The sequence below is a fragment of the Pelmatolapia mariae genome, linkage group LG7 (assembly GCF_036321145.2).
Source record: "Pelmatolapia mariae isolate MD_Pm_ZW linkage group LG7, Pm_UMD_F_2, whole genome shotgun sequence".
Classification (NCBI taxonomy): domain Eukaryota; kingdom Metazoa; phylum Chordata; class Actinopteri; order Cichliformes; family Cichlidae; genus Pelmatolapia; species Pelmatolapia mariae.
The window spans coordinates 56,667,576-56,680,575 of NC_086233.1; the positions used below are offsets into that span (position 1 = coordinate 56,667,576).

General features: G+C 41.9%; 1 protein-coding gene across 2 annotated transcripts; it reads right to left on the bottom strand.

Moving 5' to 3' along the window:
- Nucleotides 1-9: 9 nt before the first annotated feature.
- Nucleotides 10-10,881, bottom strand: ric8b (RIC8 guanine nucleotide exchange factor B). 2 transcript variants are annotated; one of them, XM_063479904.1, is made up of 10 exons: nt 10,628-10,881; nt 10,168-10,215; nt 9,455-10,084; nt 7,113-7,207; nt 4,690-4,840; nt 4,338-4,433; nt 4,102-4,246; nt 3,815-3,959; nt 3,429-3,548; nt 10-1,690 (listed from the first exon to the last, which is right to left on the bottom strand). In XM_063479904.1, exons 1-10 carry the CDS (start codon nt 10,709-10,711, stop codon nt 1,582-1,584), a joined length of 1,623 nt encoding a protein of 540 aa, XP_063335974.1. In that variant the 5' UTR covers nt 10,712-10,881; the 3' UTR covers nt 10-1,581. The 2 variants fall into 2 exon arrangements, with proteins under 2 accessions (XP_063335974.1, XP_063335973.1); XM_063479903.1 differs by having other exon boundaries at nt 4,338-4,436.
- Nucleotides 10,882-13,000: the final 2,119 nt, after the last annotated feature.

The window sequence follows — 13,000 nt, forward strand, 5'->3', positions numbered from 1 at the left end:
GTATTTAATAAAAGTATTGTGTAATTTGCACTTTGTGTCCAAAAAAGATGTTTATTAACTTTTGTGGAAATGATATGAATGCTTTCCACTTGGGAAAATGTGAACAGAAAACTTGAATGTGGTGGAATAATTCTGTTTACAGCTGAGCACAAAACAAATCTACAGCGATAGGGGGAAAAATACAGAAATGAGAGGAGAAACCCAGCAAATGATAACCAACTTTGGCAAATCGAAAAGAGTAAAGTCAACTTGCACAAATTTCATTAACAATGAGAAACGCTGATTTAAGTAATGTAACAAGCAGTTAAATTATGTGTATAACCGACCAAGCATGTGAGATCTGCATAGAATTAAATTATACCAAGACACAGAAAATATATTACTTTGTTTATATAAAGTCACACATTTAGTGTCAAATAAACAACATTTTCATAGGTTTCTTCCTTTTTCTTTTTCGATTTAACATCATGCAGATGACAAAAGGAACAGAGATTAGAAAACAATCATCGTAGTTCACACATTTCATTGTCAAGAGCCCGAACAGGCAAAAACCACCATCCACCTGTGGAGAATGCTGCATTGCCTCAAGTCTTAAATTTAATGAAACTTGTTTTCTTTTCTCCATAACATCATCAATTGAGTACCAGAGAGAAAAAAGTGAACTACCACTAACATTGGTTTTTTTTGTCCATGGTAAAAACTGATTACACAAAGTGAGCTGCAGGTTTAAACGGTCCACAAACACATCAGTCCTGTGCTCCAGCAGTACCAGCAGCTTTACCGCTAACAGTGTTTACTATGATTCGTGTTAAAATTGTGCACCTTCTAGTCATATATTTTTTATATGTATATATTTTTAAAAAAGAAGTGAAGGAATGTTTATTCACACCCAAAACTACACTTTAAACAAAACAGTGTTTCCAGCAAGAAGCAAAACTCAGCAGAAAGTATATTCTTTCCCCACAGGGAGCACTAAAGCAAAAGATGCAGCAGTAACCGTGAACTCCTTCTCGGCAGTCTTCCTGCCACGCACGACTCCGCTTCAGCTCGAGACAGCCTCTGGAGCCTGCTGTGAAATGTTTAGCTGCGTTCTACTTCAGGACTGGTTTGATTTCATTTAGTGCAGCAAGTGCCTGTCCTATTTGAAATAAAAGAGGCTAAGATTTTGCTAAGAGTCCAGTCCATGATTACAAAATAACACTTTATTTGCATTTAAGTGGCCGTCAGTCAATATCAGTAAGAAAAACCAAAGAGGAGGTGATTGCCCTGCAAAGCGCAATAAAAGCCTGATATAAACTTACACATAAATATTTTATTTTTCACCATCACCATTTGTTCAGCTTTCTGTTAATCACTGCCACTTGTCCCAGTTACAGCCCCCGAGGTGATAAATGGGACTTTCCTATCCAGCACCTGAAGTTTTTGGACACAGCTCTACACTCAGCAGCAGCTCACTCAGGATGGAGGCACAAATTCAAGCCCAGCTACAGAACCCACCTTCAATAATCACAGCTCGAGATTTGTTGGGGGTGGGGCCCATCGGGCTTAGTCTGGAAAACGTGGCTGAGATATTCAGCAGCACTAGTCCGAGTCTGAGTCCGAGTTTTCCTCAGGTGGACTGCAGAGGGTTTCTTCCAAAGGTGCCAACGTCCCGTCGGGTTTGACGCCCATCGGTCGAATCACGTGCTGCCTGCGGACACAAAGAAGTAGATATCAGATATGACGTGCTGGATGGAGAACGGTGCTAAAGGAAAGCTGGAAGAACTTTTTTTTTTTTTTAAAAAAGGGTTTTTCAATTGCATGCGTCTGCACGTTCTGCATACACAACTCAAGGACCCTCACTCAACAACTCCCTCAGCTCCTTTCATGGACACTCGCCCCTGTCTGGCCATCCTCCCTCCCCTCCTTTGCAGTGGTAGTTTAATTACAGGATCAGTACTCAGCCTAATCTCCTCAAAGCCACGGCTGCCCCTTCACCCTAATCCAATTATACCTGCACCGTGTGTCACCACTCCCTCCGAGATGATTTATCAGAGAATTATCGGTCAAAAGATTTGACAGACTCAAACACAAATGGCCATGTAATTCCTTCTGATTCCTAGAATTAAATATCATTTAATTCTTAAAGGTTAAAGTTCTTTAAAGAGAACCAGCATCTCGTGACCCGGTATCACTGGCTCATTTACAATACAGACCAGCGTGACAAAACAAACAAAAACATGTGCCATCATCTCTTCCAATTAGAGAGGGGGAAAAATGTCTTCCTTCCTCCTCGGGAGTGACAGAGGGCTGGGCGGGGGGGTCTGGCAGGTGTAAGGGGTGGGGTGGGGGTGCAGAGTATGTGCTAATTGGAGCACCAGTTAAACAGTTAGAGGGGCACATTCTTGCAAGGATCTGACCGATCTCCTTAGAGTCGGCATCAAGGGACCACCTCTCCTTCATTGCAGAGGAAGAGAAGAAAGGGGATGCGGCCTCGGAAAGGAATCTTCCTCTTCTGGGTGCACGTGCCTCATTACAGCTCAACGCCCTCTTTTGGCTCAACAATGGCGAGGACGGCTTTCTTATGCCTGCGCATTTATCCACCTGTGTCTCTTGATCCACGTTCCACCCGAATAGCTTTGTCTAGCTGTGCCTCTGTCTCAGTCCACTCCTTGTCTGACCAGCGGCTTGCTTGTCAAATAAAAAGAAGAATAAAGTCAGGACGTGTGTTATTAAAAACCCGAATAAAGGAACGGGGAAACGACAAGTCGACTGTGTGAGCCAATTAGGTGATAATTAAGGAGCGGAGGTAATGATGCCGCTGGTGCGTTGTGGCGGCAGCTCCCCCATTTACACCGGCTGAATGACGCGGCGTGCACACAGTCCAGTCCTAATTGAAGCTACATCTAAAAGGCAAGAGATTCTTCCAACGATGACTCGGTTGGCAGGGAGCGGGCTCACTGTTACTTTTGTGCAGGCGCTGTGCAAACTAACGTTGGCCTCTGCGCTCGCTGAGGAAAGGTCAACACAAACACAGCACGACCCTTTGCTCGGGAAACTGTGTATTTATATTGTGAGCAGGCGTGGTAAAAGAAAAAAAATATTTCGACAAGACTTCTGAGGCATCTATCATACTGAATTTTCCATTTTACACAGATTTTTTTTTAAACACATTCATGCATCCAAAGCTAATCTAAAATATGAAAAAGCAAATTCCCAGACAGCAGATTGCTTTATATATTTGAGGCTTTGTGGCAGAGCATGAAATGACCTCTAAACCTTTTTCAGTCCATCAGAAACTGCGGTGAAGCCAGAACACACACAGCTGTTTTCGGTCCAAAAATTTTGCAACTGAAAATCCTCTGGTACTCTTCTAAGTTTTGTAAACAGCACACTGTAGATTTCGAAGCATGCCTCACTACTAGTTTGCTAGTTCTCTCGTTTGCTACCTTGACAACTTGTCGAACATGTTGGCCAGCTTCTCGGCTTCGTACTCCTTCTGCTCCTCGGTCATCTCTTCGACAGGGTTAGGCATCGGCTCCTCGACATGACCAGTGATGGGGTTGATGCTGAAAAAAAGAAGATGAGAATGCTGAATGTATAGCTGCAAAGTGAATTCAGCTAATGGCAGTTATTTGTTATATCTGGGATTAAATTACTGGGGTTTGTCCCCCGAGAATAAAAGGAAATAATTTAAAAAAAAAAAGAGAGAGAGAGATGATGAGCATCAGCTACTAGACCAGCAGTTTTTGAATCGGTGCAGCACAAACGATCAAAGTACACACAACAGTTAAACATGTGACACCTTATTGTAATCCCAGTGTGGAGGACTCACAAAGGTTTGGCAGATTTGTATTCTTCTGTGTCCGAGTCCTCATCGTCAGAGTACCGAGTCTCTCCTCTCCCTCCTCCAAGAAGTCCTCGAGCCGCAAGAAGTCCTGCTGCGTTTCCGTACCCCGTGTACTTCAACAGGTTGTCCACTGCAAGACAACACATTTACTAAAAGGGGGCACTGCTACACATAAATCCTGATGTGTTAAGGTAATTATTCTCATAAACTGCACTCAACCAAAAAGGCCACATATTTTTCTTCCCCTTCTTCTCCCTTTTAAAATCACTCACCGCTTTCTTTGCAGAGGACAAACAGAAACTCTGCAGCTGTCTGCTTCACGCCCATGTCCACATGTGTCATGAGGCGAACCAGCTTGTTTCTGACGGTGGTGCCAATCTCTGGCCTGCTCTTCACATCTTTCAGTGGGGGAAGTACCTTAGAAAAAAAAAAAGATATAAGGCTTAATAGTGCATCAATATTTCTATTTTAACACGCCTCTAAAGCTGAGCCCACAAACAGTGATTACCTGAGCTTTGATATATCTGCGGATCTCCCTGTGGTGTCTGGATCCTTCAGTCAAAAGGCTGAGTACTGGAGTCAAACCCTCTTTGTAATTGGATCCCTGCTTGGAGTGACAGACCACAAAAACTTCACTGTCTCCACAAACTCAGGGGCTGGATAGATATCCTTAACACACAAGCACGCAGCTAATAGAGATAAGACTGAATAACAGGAGAACCTGAGGGACATGACCTTTATTCAGGCTTTCTTCTACTTCTAATCATAAATAAAAACAAAAACATCCGGGTGGAGTTTGAATACATTTATGGATGCTAAACTGTTATTCTCGCGTCATCGTAACAGAAGTTGAATTTTACCTTGTCGATTCTTTTCTCCATGAAGTCCAGCAACACCTCGATCGCATCCATGTTTTTTCCGGCATATTTCTCCTGCCCTCCCTGCACGGGCACGTCAATTAAAACATCCAGATAGGACACAGGCAGGTTGTTCAGCAGGTTCACAGCATGACTGCAAACAGTTAAGATTATATTTTTTTAATTATCCAGATTTTTTTTTTTAGAGTATTTGGAGGATAAAATCAAAATACAAAAAGGTTAAAACAAAGACATACCAGGTTTTGCTCAGGATTTACCACAATTCACAGGTGCAAAGCGCAGAAAGAAAGTGATCCGTTTTCTTGTTACTCATTGGCTGCATTAGATAACATCATGAGAATAAAAAGCCAATGATAGAGTCAAGCGCGCTCGCAAACAGTCACATCTGGGACAGGTCAATGTAGTTCACTACCAAATGAATGTGTCAGAGTTCAAGAGCATTAAGACGACATGCTCAGCAGAAACCATGAAAATACGTGAGTGCACCCGCATGTCATGGCACTGTTAACCCACAGGACCCCTTCCGTCCTAATCCCCACCAATGAAATCATCACAGTCTAATGATATATAAGTGAAATGCATAGCAATGCAATAGCTCAACCTTCCCTATCATTTGGTACTTCCTGAAGTTCTTTCTTCTTAAACATGTGAATCTTATGTCACGACTTTCAGATTAGGCTTAAACATTTCCTTTTTGACAAAGCTTCTAGTGAGGGCTGGTTCAGATGAGTATGAACCCTCCGCTAGTTAAACGGGAATAGACCTAGGCAGCTGGAAGCTTCCCATGATGCATTTCATCTTCTCACACCTCTTTACACTCTGTTTATACACCACTCTGCATTTAATCGTTAGTTATTATATCTCGCTCTCTTCCACAGTCTGTTTTTTGTCTTCTCTTCGTCCCTTCACACCCAACCGGTCACAGCAGATGCCTGCCCCTCCCTGACCCTGGTTCTGCCAACGGTTTCTTCCTGTTAAAAGGGAGTTTTTTCTTCCCACTGTCGCCAAGTGATTGGGGTATTCTCTCTACTATTGTGGCGTCTTTACCTTACAATATAGAGCAGCTGTTGTGATTTGGCACGATATAAATAAAGTTGAATTGAATTGGAGTAAACTGTCTTTGCCAATTTGTTGAAACTGAATATTGTTCAGTGCATCAGGAACAAGCGATTGGCGAGATTGTAAGTCGTCTCCAGAAAGGTTATGCTGGCAAAATGGAACCACAAAAATGATGATTTGGTTGAAGCATCGTTTAGTGATCTTTGTATGCGAGTTTCACTCAAATCTGACCTATACCCAGGAGGAACAGCAATAGACAGATAAAGGAGTTTTCACTGTTTTTTTTCTGATACGTTTCTGCTTTCTTCGCATTTGTTGTTATTAATGCTTTCCAGTTTGAGACCAGAAGGAGAGAAAAATCACTAGGAGCTCAAAAAGAGCACATGGCATAAAAATATGACAAATCATGTCTCTGTCATGTCAGTGGTAGGTTTGCATTTTAACATCTATACCTCCTAAACTGCAGATTCGCCAGAGATCATCTAAAATACTTTATTTTTCTCAAGTTAGCAATACTTACAATTACTGGTACCCAAAGAGAAAAAAGTAGGAATAAAAGAAAAAAAATAGTAAGAGCAGTTCTGGAAATGAGATGGTCAGTTTAAAAAGACAACAGTTTTATGGCGTAACCAGGGAGCACAGATGTAGGAAGAACTGAGTCTGATACTAGAAGTCCGTCAGTCATAAACGCGTAGCACCACAAAACTCTACATTTGAAAATATTTATGTGTTAGTCTGACAATCATCTGACTAACAAACTTTAAAATGCCTGCCAGCTTGGCTTAAAACTAACTCTCTCCTTCGTGCTCCCCTTTTCTATTCAAATTAGCTCTGTGTTACACTGCATTCAAATTACAGCTGGGTCGGTCAATGGGTCAAGCTCCCACGACTGATTCAGCCACCAATCTGACAGGTCAAGAGGATCGTCACTCACTTTTACATGACACTGTTTAAATTTCAGGCTAAGACCACACATTCTTGGCATTCTTGCGTGAAATTACCATGAGAAAACACTGCTGTCGCACAATGACAGAAAAAAGCTCATAGATAATATAAAATACAACTACACAGCACTTTGCTATCGACACAAGCAAATCTCACAAGGTGATTTTCCTACACAGACACGGCGATGCAGTCTGCTTTTCTATGTAAATCACTTTCAAGTCATGTCTGAGGCTATAACACTCATTCACACATGAAAGCTACAGGACACGGATACACAAAGGGACTGAGCCTTTCGTGTTTAAGAGATCCAAACATGTATATTGGTTTAAATCAAATACGAAGGTGCAGTCTGCTACAATAAATTATTAACATATGAAGATCAGCGAGGAACAGATTCCCACCTGTGTGCTTCCTCCGTTTTCTCCTCTGTCTCAGTCTTCAGCATCAGGAGATGGCGCAGGATGGCAGCAATGAGCCGGAGCTGGTGATCGTCTTCCTGTTGAGCCGAGCACACACAAAAACACCGAGTCCAACCAGGGGTTTTGTTTACGCACAGCAAAGCAGTACGGTAAAAATACCTACACTACAAGGGCATGAGGCTGGAAGCAAAGGCTAAAACCTTCAGTTAATCAATCATCCTTGCAAGTACGCATCAGTGGCGCAGAATAAAGTGACTATTCTATTAGTATTCTAATATTAAAGTAGCTACTGGTATAACTATCAGGATATGCTGTCATTGTGTAACTGAGTAGGAATAAAATAAAAAGGCATGAAGAGGTCACTATGTTTGTCATTTTCATTTGTTTCTCCCTCCTATCAGCACCGTTTATCATCTCCCTCCTGCAAGTTTCTTCTTTATTTTCTTAATTAACTTTTATTCACGTCACTAATTAATCAACTAAGTGACAAATTAGGGAGGGCAGTTAAAAACCCCTAAATATAAATATCAAGATTGACACCAATACATCAAGAAAATAAGTAAGAAATTGCTGTGTTGGTACTTTTGCTGATGATATTTTGAATATGAGAATGGGGTGATTCTCAGCTCGGCGCAGAGCTCCAAGTATCTAGGCTGAGAGTAAAAAACTAGTTTAACAACAAAAAACGTAACCTGAGAACTCAGGAGTAAGCGAGGAGGAGTTACTGGTCTAATAGTGACAGGAGCAGAGAGGCTGTGGTGAGACTGAGGAAGAGGAAGTTTGGATTTCTAAGAGGAGAGCAGGGCCAAACGGGAATCTTAAAACTAAACGCAGCGTCAGCAGGACTTACACTGCCTCAGGTGCTGCCTTTGCAGTCGCGTTTCTCCTTTGAAATGCCTCCTCAGACAAGACGATCAAGTTTGACAGTGAATCAGATGCAAAAATTATCATACAATAAGTACATCATGAATGAAAAGCATGTGTACCAAGTATCATCCTTTTTTCAAGTCAAGTTCATACTGAGTGGCCTGTGTGTGTGTGTGTGTGTGTGTGTGTGTGTGTGTGTGTGTGTGGAAGGACTTACTGATTTTGTAATAAAGGAGCATTGACCCTAACTTCAGCGGAATATTTTTGACACTGGCTGATGTGAATTACACGACACACTTCCTGTTATAAATATAACATTTCAGTGATGGATGTTGATGTGAAACATGGTGAAGGTTCCATGATAATGTTAGTAACGCAAATAATCCCAGTAAACCCAGCTCAGACTTCACACTGGTCTAAACACAGCAGGACAAATTTTCCTTAATGATGGTCAAAGTGGCAGCCTCAAACTTTTTCTGATATGCTTCACTTTTAAAGCCAATAAGATTTTTATCAGGCATTAACATCTTAAATATATAATATTATTCCAGCTGAATTTTATTTGAAGGTCAGGGCAAAATCATCAGAAAACATATTGACTGAACTCAGTTTAACATTGCTGTGCGATTTTAGAACTATGGTCTTTAAGGGCTGTTTTAGACTTCTGCAGGGAACTTTTAATGGTTACGTGTTTATACCATGTGATCATGTAACAATGTTTCATAGCTGTGTTCAGTTTTTGGGGAGATTTTTTTCACAGAGGCAAACATATTTATCCTTCAGGTTTTTCCACTTCTTCGCATATTCCCTCACATCCATTTTTATAGTTTCGTAGTCTCCTTACAGGAATCTCCTGACCTTTGTGAGTAATTATATTTATGCTATGATTATTATTGCTTATACCGAGTTGATGACCGTTATTCTCTCACTGATAATGTCAAAAACTGTGGCAAAAAATAAGCTGGGAATGCACAGGAGGAATCGACGGGGCTTAACTGGCCAGTAGCACTGGGTTAGAAGGGGTTTCCAGTTACTTCTTAAGTTATGGTATCGATTTCCTGCAAAGGTCTAAATCAGGCATAAGGGAGGGCAGCTTGTTTCACACAGTAAATGAACACATTCTCTGTCGTAGTGCTGCACCTGAGATAAATAAGGATTATTCTGATCTGAGAATCATGCAAAGCTACCAGAGGAGCTTTGCATAAAAGCCATTCTTACTGATTTATTTTTTTACTCAGGCTGAGTTAATGTGGTTACACACTCACAATAAATCACTGAGGGGCAGAGCGACTTCCTGAGAACCAGCAGTTCATGACAGATGCAATTTGGCTGCTCTTGGGAACAGCACATATGATCTTTGTAGTTCAGATTAAGACTGTAGTGCAATTAGTCACAAATGATTAGCACCGAGTGACCCTTTACTGTAACATTGTTTTGTATAACCACCGCATACTCACCTCACCACCAGTTTCAGACAGTGTGAGGTTGAACATGGCTTTGAGTGCTTCCATCGCTCGCTCGTTATTCTCTGCAGGCATGGGCACGGCTTGCGGATCTGGACGGGCAGCTTCATACGGACCAACCCAGCGCACATCCAGCGTGTGCTCCAGCACCTCTGTCAGCAGTCTAACAGCATGCCACTCTCTCCTCAAAAGCCCCCTCACGGCAGGTTGGAGGGCAGACAGCAGGAAGAGAAGGCGCAGTGTGAACAGGCCCACCTCATGGGACCACGTACGGGCCGTGGCCAGGCTGGCACACAGACCACGAACCAGCTGCACATCCACGCAGACCTGCTGAGCCGCAGGGCTGTTATATACAACGTTGCAAAGGCACTTTAGGGCCTCCACCACCACCCTCTTGTTCTCCTCTGACAGTGTCTGTTCCTGAGAGCTTTTCTGGTCAGCATCCTGTTCCTCTCCAGCCTGCAGCCTCGCCATCCCTGCCAGGGTCAGCATGCCTTCCTTGGTGGCTACAGGAGCCAGGACACGCTTATCTCTGGACAGGATGCGGAGGGTCTCCAGGCATGTCTTCTGACAGCTGGGCTGCACCTGTCTCCCGAGGACTGTGAGCACACTGTGGCACAGCTTCTGCAAGGACGCACAGAGACACACACGCCGTCACTATCACACATTTCATGTAATAAGAAGCTGCTGGGCTAGATGGTACTCACACTCCGCAGGGTTTCCTCCTTTGGGTCAAAAGTGAAGGTTTGGGTGTTCTGCAACAGAAAGGATGCTCAGTGTCGACAGCAAACAAGATCGACTCGTGTCAAGCGTGCACTATCACATATTAGAAACTATGAAACGGATTTAAAGTTGGAAACCTCAGAGAAACATGCAAAGTTTTCTCAGCACGGATGATGCATGATTAGCAGGCATGATTAGCATTTTTAGCTCTACTCTTGGCGCTCTAAATAAGGCCATATCGCATACTTTTGCTTCGCTCGATGTGTGTGTGCTGTTTCTCTAATAATGCCACACAGGTTTCATTTGACAGAGCCAAACATTTTGGCTCAGCAGCCCAGAAACATGTTCATGTCACCCAGAGCTAGCTGTCTGGCTAGGTGGCTAGCTAACGTTAGCACGGGCGTTTGTTTTGGTTGAAGAAAAACGAGCAAACGCGCGACTCACCTCTACATTATACTGCTGCAAGAACTTCTCGATGTCCTCTTCGCTGGCAGTTTCAAGCTGAGATAAAATATTACTGAGATCCATGGGGGCTATCTGAAAAGCTCGGAGAGTTACCGGTGAGTGATGTGCAGCTACAGCTAGCTGGATGACAGGCTAACTTGTTTCAGGCTGCTACTGTCAACAGGGAAACTCCCCTGACTGCCTCCATCAGCTGCAGCAGGGACCTGCTCCCACTTTATCCACTCACATATTCCTGTAAACAGTCCGATGATGGCAAAATGTGTCATAGAGCCGCAGTTTATCTGACAGGATACATGACGTGTATTCTGCGTATAAACAAAGACGTGTAGAATGAATGAATCCAAGTACAGGTATAACTTTAATAAACATTTAGAAAACTGGAAAAACTAAAAAGAAAAAGAAAAAAACCCGTGAAATTCTTAAATTCATTTGGAATTTGAGAAAACAAATTTTGACCAAAGTGTGTCGGATCTGGAAAAATATCAGTTTGCTGACCAATAAGCCCCCATAAAACCGGACTCTGTCTCTGACATTTTATTTTCAAGTCATGTTTACTCTCATCGAAATAATAAAGAGGAAAAATTCGTTCTCATTTTGGTCATTTTCAGGTTTTGATATTATTAATTTTAGTTTCCAGAGTAGTTTTTCTTGTTTTAGATCAATTTTATTGGTTTCACTGCTCATCAGTGAAACATGTTCATCAGTACCTCATCAGGATTGCAATCAATTAATTTTAAAAATATTTTTTCAGTTCACAAAGTCATCTCAGTTATTTTATTTTAATTTTAGATCTAACTGTAACATCAATAGGTAGACTGTGGTCATAACGGATAAGTGACAATACCCACATATGATACTCAGCTGGCACTAAAGGGTCTAAAGTGTCCCTTACACCATTACATCGCCAGCTACCCGAAACACTGATCCAAGGCAGGATAGATCCATACTTTCATGTTGAATACATCAGAGTCTGATGCTACCATCCAAATTTTGCTGCAGAAATCAAGACTCATCAGGTGATCCAACATTTTTTTCAGTCCTCTATCATCCAAATTTAGTGAGCCCATGTCATCTGTAGTCTCAGTTTCCTGTTTGTAGCTTACAGGAGTGGCATCAGTGGTGGTCTTCTGCTGATGTCGCCCGTCGTATGCAGAAGATTCTTTTCTGCATACCCTGATTTAAAAGAGTGTTTATTTGAGTTACTGTTGCTTTCATGTAACTTGAAGCAGTCTGACCTCTGATGCAATCAAGACATTTTCACCCAGAGAACTGCTGATCATTATTTTCAAACTTTTGGACCATTTTCTCTACACCCAAGAGATGGTTGTGTGTTTGTCGCAGCAGAAAATCTGTTTCTGAAATACTCTTACCAGCGCTTCTGGCACCAACAACCAGACATTTAACAAGCAGTTGAACAGGTGTACTCAGTAAAGTGGCTGGCAACTGTGTTTGTTTCACTTTTTAAAATTATATTTTATTATTATTATGTGTAGTCTGTGTTGCTTTGAGACTGTGCACCTCAGTTTAAAGCATGCTTCATAGACTCAATGTTTTCTCTCCTCATTAGCTGTTTTTTTCTAATTATAATACAGTATTCCCGATTGACTTTCACACAAACTGTTGGACTGCATAAGAAGTCTGATGTGGTTTATGAAAGGAACTAATTTTCATGTATTTCTAAAAACAAAAAGGGATGTGGTTGCTATAATAACTGTGTAAGTGGTCCTTTGGTGATATCAAAGATGAAACCTCCTGTGGCAGCACATTTCTCACAGCTGATAGGATCACAGATCTCAGTCTGAAATCTCCAGCGGATATTGATATTGACACTCAGGTCAGCTGATTAAATCGATGATATATATATATATTTAATATATATATTTATATATTTATGTTTGGCGTTTTTTTGTGTGTGTCTTTAAAGAAGTTTTCTTTATTCAAAGTTTCTTGTTGGGAATCAGATATAACACAGAGGATCTACGCCCTAATAAATACAAACTGGACAGGGGTCAGAGGTCAAAGGTTACGGGACTGAAGTGCAATGACCCCAGCACAGCAGGGACATTCAGTCCTTAGAAATGTAACCCATTCTGCAGTGTGGCCTTTCTGCTGCTCGCCCAGCCCCCCACTGTGTCGGTGCATGGACAGCGAGAAGGAAAATCCAATTCAGGAAACATTTCTACTTCTGCAGCAGCACGAGGATTGGAAATGTGACATATGGATAAAGAGGAATGAGGGAATTTCAAAAACAACACAATAGCAGTTACAGGATTAATGTATTTGGGCAGTAGATGATTTAATTTAAATGAATACGATGTAAAACAGTTTAGAAAGAGGCTAACTCGAGACTTT

Coding starts and splice junctions, on each gene's coding strand:
- ric8b (XM_063479903.1), bottom strand. CDS start 10,711: ATGGATCTCAGTAATATTTTATCTCAGCTTGAAACTGCCAGCGAAGAG. Junction 4,247..4,337: donor GCAGATATATCAAAGCTCAG/GTAATCACTGTT, acceptor TTTTTTTCTAAG/GTACTTCCCCCACTGAAAGA. Junction 1,691..3,428: donor ATGTTCGACAAGTTGTCAAG/GTAGCAAACGAG, acceptor TTGTGTCCGCAG/GCAGCACGTGATTCGACCGA.